Consider the following 6,697-nt stretch of genomic DNA (forward strand, 5'->3'; position numbering starts at 1 on the left):
CGCTCAAGACTCAACAGTTTTGCAACCGTTTTGTAATTCTTCGCTCAGATAGGACTATTCCTTTAAATCTGAAAATATAATCCAATCAGCGCGACGAATCATAAAACGGTTGCAAAACTGCTGAGTCTGCTGAACGCAGCCTCTGACTACATTTACACGGCACCCTTATTCGAGTTTAATAACATCCGTAGTTATGAAACTGACCAATCACAATCATTCCATTCTCCCGGTGAAAAGCTATGATTGGCCAATTTCATAACTACGGATGTTATTAAACTCGATTAAGGGTGCCGTGTAAATGTAGTCATTGTGTTTACGTGATTAGAACAATTGCCTAGTTTACATCGTACACTTGATAGGGAAAGCTCCGATTGCACACGTCGCATATTGCACACATGTATCGCTGATTGACCAATTTAAAAATAAAATAATCTCATTGGCAAAACAGTGAAAAATTACTAGGCACCAGTTGATATAAGTGGTGTGTACAATTAGAACTGGGTACCTATTATGGAAATAATCGGAATAGATTCCGATCGAAATTATTCAATTATTTCCTAGATTTCTATTGTATTTTCTGGGGAAAACGAAATAATTCCGAACGGAATCCATTCCGATTATTTCCATAATAGGTACCCTGTTCTAGAACTCTTTCTCGCTTAAAACAAATATTAAACGTATATCTATCTCACTTTAAGTTCCAAAAGTGTACACTAGTTCAGCCACAAAAAACAGACCTTAAGTTAATGAAATTTCGAATAATTTTTTTATCGGATTATATCAGTTGATAAAATTACTAGTTTTTTGAAAACCTCGAAAGACATGCGTTTTAGCTTACATATATTATTATTGAATTATATTATGATATTTTTCAACTACGTTTTTCTCAAGACTCAAGGATGTTAGAAATTTCAAAAATAATTCAAACTTTTATTATTATTATCATTTCTGATAACTTTGATAACTTTAAAAAAATATAAGTACATTTAACAGAATAATTTTTTTAACAGAAATATTTGCATCACATTCCTTAAATTTCTGTGAACGTTCAAAGCTATCAAACTGAAAGTTCTTAAGTTAAATTATCAGTTCTTTTTTTAGCTACAGCTATAAATATCATAAATAAAATATCATAAATACAACGACGTCAGTGAGGCGTTCGATCCGGAAGTTGTTCAAGCAGCCATTTTCAAACGTGAAGCAGTCCTTTACACAACAAGTGTTTTTGCATTTTTTATTGATACGCAAATTGCTTTTATGTGATCCCCATCATATTTTTGTCGTTAAAAAAGGAAGATGTTTCTTTCCTATCATTCTTAAAAATGTATCTGCACGAAACGACTTTCCACTGAATCGTACATAAAATTATTTCGAATTAGGTCAGATTAGGTACTCGAATGCGTCGTTGGCACGAACAGAATTTTCACAGGTGGATTAATGAAAATGTAGATTCGAATGTAAAGGAGAGTGTTCTCGTATGTCCTTATCCTCGACAAGTGATTAAGTACTAACATTTGATTTAGTCGAATCGAGCACTTTGCTATGCGTTTATTTCGAGAATTTAGCAACAAAGACGAATTTAACCTCCCAATCTAGGTGGCTCGTATTTAAAAATTTAATTCAATTGTGATTTCCTGTTATCACCATATGGTGATTGTTCTTGCTGGCAGCACGAAGCATTTTTGATCGTATAAGATTTTTTGATTTCAACACGACACGATGGCACCGCAATTGCAGATTTTATCCAACATTCTGCAGGTAAATGTAGTCAAGCACATTTGTATTAATGATACGAAAACATAATTCATATTTTTTTCTTTGATCATAGTTTTTATGACCACTTGTAATATATTTCTTGCAAAGAATAGTATTTTACGGATATGTCCTCTTTTTATTCTAAATTTATTATTTAAGACAGTGCTATGTTTCTATATATTTAACAAATAAAATATATTAGTAATACCAATGTATGTGTTTAATATTTAAATAAAATAATACTTTTAGCGATTAGAAAACCTAGAAACAGCAACAACTGGCTATCTTTATGGTATTATGTACAATGATACTCTCATAGTTCTAACATTCAGTATAAGTTCATGTAATAGTGAAGATAACAACCTAACAGATTATACAGCACTGCAGTTGAATTTACCTGCAGATATATATTTCTGTGGCATATTACATATTGGTGAATGTGAAGAAATAAATACTGATGTTTTCAAGGTAATTACAAATTAGATTTCTTGTTTATCTATCTTATTCCATTGATTCTTTTACATTTGTATTACATTTGTTTGTTTAGGACATTGATATTACAGATAATCCACTGCTTTTAAAATATTCACGAAATACATTGGATATACAAGCATATTTTTATGTCCATCAAAAACTAGAAGCTATAAATAATCTTAGTATTATTAGCGAAGATGATCTTTCTCGACAATTTGTATATATTAGATTACAAGCGACTCTACCATTGATTGCTCAGGATGGGAATGTATCAGAAGCTTTGCAGGAATCACGAAAAAATGTAAGATTTTCCTTTTTTTATTAACATTTTTATATCATATTTTTTGTCTTGTATATGTTGTGTATGTGTCATATAATTTTGCACTGTAGATTGCATCTGGAAAAATAGGAATACATTTTCCTTTGAATGATGCATACCTCTTCAGAATGGATGACAATTTAAAAGATATAATGTTAAAAGATATTTTATCTGTGTCCAAAGACCAAGAGAAACTTTCAACTGGATCAAGTAATATAAATTATAATACTGGACCTGTGGTATGTGCCTTTAGCTAAAATTCATATATACTACTTTAAACATAAATTATATCAGAGTATTTTTACTTATTTTGTTAATTTTCAGAAAGTTATACATGCAAACATGTTATTAAAGATGTCAAGCGAGAGAAATTCTGAAGAATCTGTTAGATATGCTCCTGTTTTGCAACACATCAAAAGTGAGTGCTACAGAAAAGTATTTGATTTATTTAATTTATATCAATACATATAATATTTCTAATTTATCATATATTTGTTATAGAATCCTTCAACAGTTTAGAATGCAATTTACACATCGATGCATTATCATTGGTGAATTTGAATGTGAAATCAGCTGAATTGCACGCGATTTTAGTGGAATCGACCTGCCGAAATATTAGATTAATTGAAATGCAACAAGAAAATCAGTCTGAAGATACACAACTATCTGAAATCATGCATTTTAAACCTCAGAGTTGTGGACATTTATTTACAGTAGCATATCCTGGCAATTCTACTAATGATACCACAAGTAAGATCTTGTATCTTGATTACTTATTGTTTATTACTTGATTTATTTGTCAATCGTACTCTAAATTCTATTACTATTGGAATTTGTATCATTCATATATCCTGTATCGTCATTACATAATTAACATTACCGAATTTGTTATCATAGTAATATTGTGTCATCTATTTGCTTTTATACAGACCAGTCATATAATTTCAGTGGAATATCGTAAGACTTTACACAAGGCTTTAGCATTAGATTTGACTAGACCCCATTTTCGACAAGGAAATGCTGTCAAATTTGACACACAGGCAAATGAGGTACTTATAAATCCTCATCAGGCTCTTTTAAATAAAGGTATTTTAAGTAAAAGTTCATTTATATACTCTCAAATTTATCAATGTTTATCAATTATTGTAATATTTTATTGTATTAATTAGGTATTACAGGAAAACTCAGTATTGTGGATGGTTTGTATTCGTATCATCACTATATGCAAGATAATTTTGATGATAATAGATGGGGATGTGCTTATAGATCTCTCCAAACTGTCATTTCATGGTACAGGTAATAAAAGATCACAGATAATCAGAGATTGTGCATGCAATGTGGAAATATTGTATACTGTAATATATATACATATGAATAAATTGCAATCTGCTATAGATTACAGGGTTATAGTGAAGTACCAATACCATCTCATCGCAAAATACAACAATGTTTAATTGATATAGGCGATAAATCTTTCGACTTTCTTGGTAGTAAACAATGGATTGGTTCAACTGAAGTAAGTTTTGTACTGCAGACTCTCCTTAATATAGATGTCAAGATACTTCGTGCATCAAGTGGAGAAGAGATGTTAGCCTTAATTCCACAACTTGCAAATCATTTTGATACACAGGGTACACCTGTTATGATTGGTAAATTCTAATTATATTTCTTTATTTCTACAAACAATTAAAATTAAACATCTAAAATATTGAGATATTAAATATTAACTTTCTGTATGTTTTTTTTTTTGTTTTATAGGTGGAGGAGTATTAGCTCATACAATTCTAGGAGTTAGTTACGATGAACATTCTGGAGAGGGAAAGTTCTTGATTTTAGATCCACACTACACAGGTGGAGAACACTTGCCTACCATAATAAATAAGGGTTGGTGTGGCTGGAAAACGAAAGATTTTTGGAAAAAGGATGCATTTTACAATATGTGCCTTCCACAAAGACCTATAGCCTTCTGATATTAAATACACTGCATTGTACAGAATTTAATTTTCTAAATATAATCAAAATAAAATTCTGTTATATATTCACATATTATAAACGCACATATATATATACATATAATAATTTTTACAATGTATTGCATCACTGCAATGTTCATAACATTTTTATCTTGTGCAATATATGCCACAGAGAAGGATCAACATATACTTTTATTTCTAAATAAAAATAAATTTAACTAGGATGCTTATAATGAACTTGTGAATGAGTGGATATTTATTGGGCATGTTGGTATTGAAAAATATTTTCTTATTATATAATTTTATTGTACATTCATAAATATTAAGAATGTGATTGAGATTTAATATCTATGATAAATCTGTTATTATCGATATATAATTCACTTTATATAATCTATAAATCTATCAACGCAATTGTTTATGCATGTTTCTGTACGGCCATCCAATTTACTTCCTGGCTTATCAACGCATTTATCCCAACAAAAATCGTTGAACTCATGAATCTAAACAAATTAAAAAACTTTCATGAAACTTTTACAAATAAACAAAAATGTTTTCCAGATAAATTGGCAAGCATTTTTCAAGAATAACGAGTGCGTTCCGTTTTTCCGCCTACATGCTGTAAACATCATTCTTATTGTCTATCAAATATTAAACAAGAACAAATGATGCTTGCAAAGCAGAAAACAGAACACATCCCAAGTGTAAAATAATGTTGAAACAATTTGGAAAAGCAGTTCAGATTTATATTAATAAAAGTTTATCCGTTAAAATGTTTCACCTGTGCATTAAATTGTGCTTTTTGCTTCTCAACCATTAGAAGCTCTGCTAATTCGGGATCGATTCCTTTATTGTCCTTGTCAGAATAGGAACCGTTGTCAAATAGATCTGACATGTTTCAAAATTGCGATGAAGTCAGTTTGTAAAATCTTATTGTGAAAATCAAGAAGACTAGGTTTCTAGTCTTCTTGGTGAAAATATAGACTCCTAATAAGTCTTACACGTGGTAATAGTACTCTACGACCGGTTTCGTCAACGCTAGTCAACGCTAGAGACCGTGATGGAAGGAATCGAAATGGTGTGGTGTGCTCCAGTGTTGTTAAGCTGGAAACACATTACACAATAGACACAGGCAATAGGCACAGGCAACAGGGAATAACGAGCCGTCCAATCAGAGCTCTGGGATATAATATCGAACTTATACCCCAAAGCTCTGATTGTACGGCTCGTTATTCCCTGTTGCCTGTGTCTATTGTATTTCCAGCTTTAAGCAATTGGAAAGCACCCATAGGCTGGGTTCGAGGGGACGTTATTAGCGATATTTGCGTTATTCTATCTTCATCGTCCATTAAATGTGAAACAAGGATAGTTTGCACAATAGCGTTGATAGCGCGCTCCCCGAACGCAGTCATAGGGTCTGCGCACAATAGAGGAACAGGAATTAGATATTAAGATTTCAACCTATCAGAAACTGATTACATCGGAATACACGATTTCTGATAGGTTGAAATCTTAATATCTAATTCTTGTTCCTCTATTGTGCGCAGGCCCATAGTCCAATGGCCCTAGCCAGAGAGAAACCTGAGAGAAACCTGAGAGAGGCCATGGCGGCCTTTTTCGCGTGATAGGCGAAAGCCACCGTACGCTAGCGGCACCAATATCATTTTTATAAAATGGTCTGAACTACGTATCGCATTATCGACACTGTCGATAAAATCGTAGTGTCGATACATGGATTTGGTGCTAAATCCACAAATATAATATTAATTTCCAAAAAAATGTTTTTTTAAGGGGGAGTCTACTGTGACAAGGGAAAAAACAGGCCGATTTTCCGGATTTTTTTTCTAACAAAATATGACTCGTACATTAAATCAAATTAAACCGTCATCTTTATTATATATTCAAATATTTGTAAAAAAATTTTCAAGTCAAAATATTCAAAATTGCCGTCGTGGCACTCCTTAATGGCCCGTCTACAATACATGGAGTAAGAAGTAAGAGTAAGAAATTGACTAATCACAGTCGAATGTGAGAAGAATAATCGACTGTGATTGGTCAATTTCTTACTCTTTCTTCTTACTCCGTGTATTGTAGACGGGCCTTTAGGGGATGTTGGAGTGTCCTGTTTTACCATTAATTTTTAAAGACTCTTTTCTCTTAATTGTGTTTATGGATT

At 31.9% G+C, this 6,697-nt stretch overlaps 2 protein-coding genes across 2 annotated transcripts; one reads left to right on the forward strand and one right to left on the reverse strand.

Annotated features, from left to right (window-relative positions):
• Positions 1 to 1,209: 1,209 nt before the first annotated feature.
• Ufsp2 (UFM1 specific peptidase 2) lies at positions 1,210 to 4,600 on the forward strand. Its single transcript, XM_018520343.1, has 10 exons — positions 1,210 to 1,758; positions 2,005 to 2,223; positions 2,303 to 2,530; positions 2,620 to 2,787; positions 2,873 to 2,966; positions 3,050 to 3,298; positions 3,497 to 3,634; positions 3,718 to 3,844; positions 3,944 to 4,197; positions 4,307 to 4,600. The coding sequence occupies exons 1-10, from the start codon at positions 1,720 to 1,722 to the stop codon at positions 4,516 to 4,518; spliced, it is 1,728 nt and encodes a 575-aa protein (XP_018375845.1). The 5' UTR covers positions 1,210 to 1,719; the 3' UTR covers positions 4,519 to 4,600.
• Positions 4,601 to 4,901: 301 nt separating this feature from the next.
• Positions 4,902 to 5,621, reverse strand: Tim8 (translocase of inner membrane 8). The gene is made up of 3 exons (XM_018520322.1): positions 5,493 to 5,621; positions 5,303 to 5,456; positions 4,902 to 5,024 (listed from the first exon to the last, which is right to left on the reverse strand). Exons 2-3 carry the CDS (start codon positions 5,414 to 5,416, stop codon positions 4,902 to 4,904), a joined length of 237 nt encoding a protein of 78 aa, XP_018375824.1. The 5' UTR covers positions 5,417 to 5,456; positions 5,493 to 5,621.
• Between the last annotated feature and the right edge of the window lie 1,076 nt (positions 5,622 to 6,697).

Source organism: Trachymyrmex cornetzi, unplaced genomic scaffold, assembly GCF_001594075.2.
Source record: "Trachymyrmex cornetzi isolate Tcor2-1 unplaced genomic scaffold, Tcor1.1 scaffold90, whole genome shotgun sequence".
NCBI lineage: Eukaryota > Metazoa > Arthropoda > Insecta > Hymenoptera > Formicidae > Trachymyrmex > Trachymyrmex cornetzi.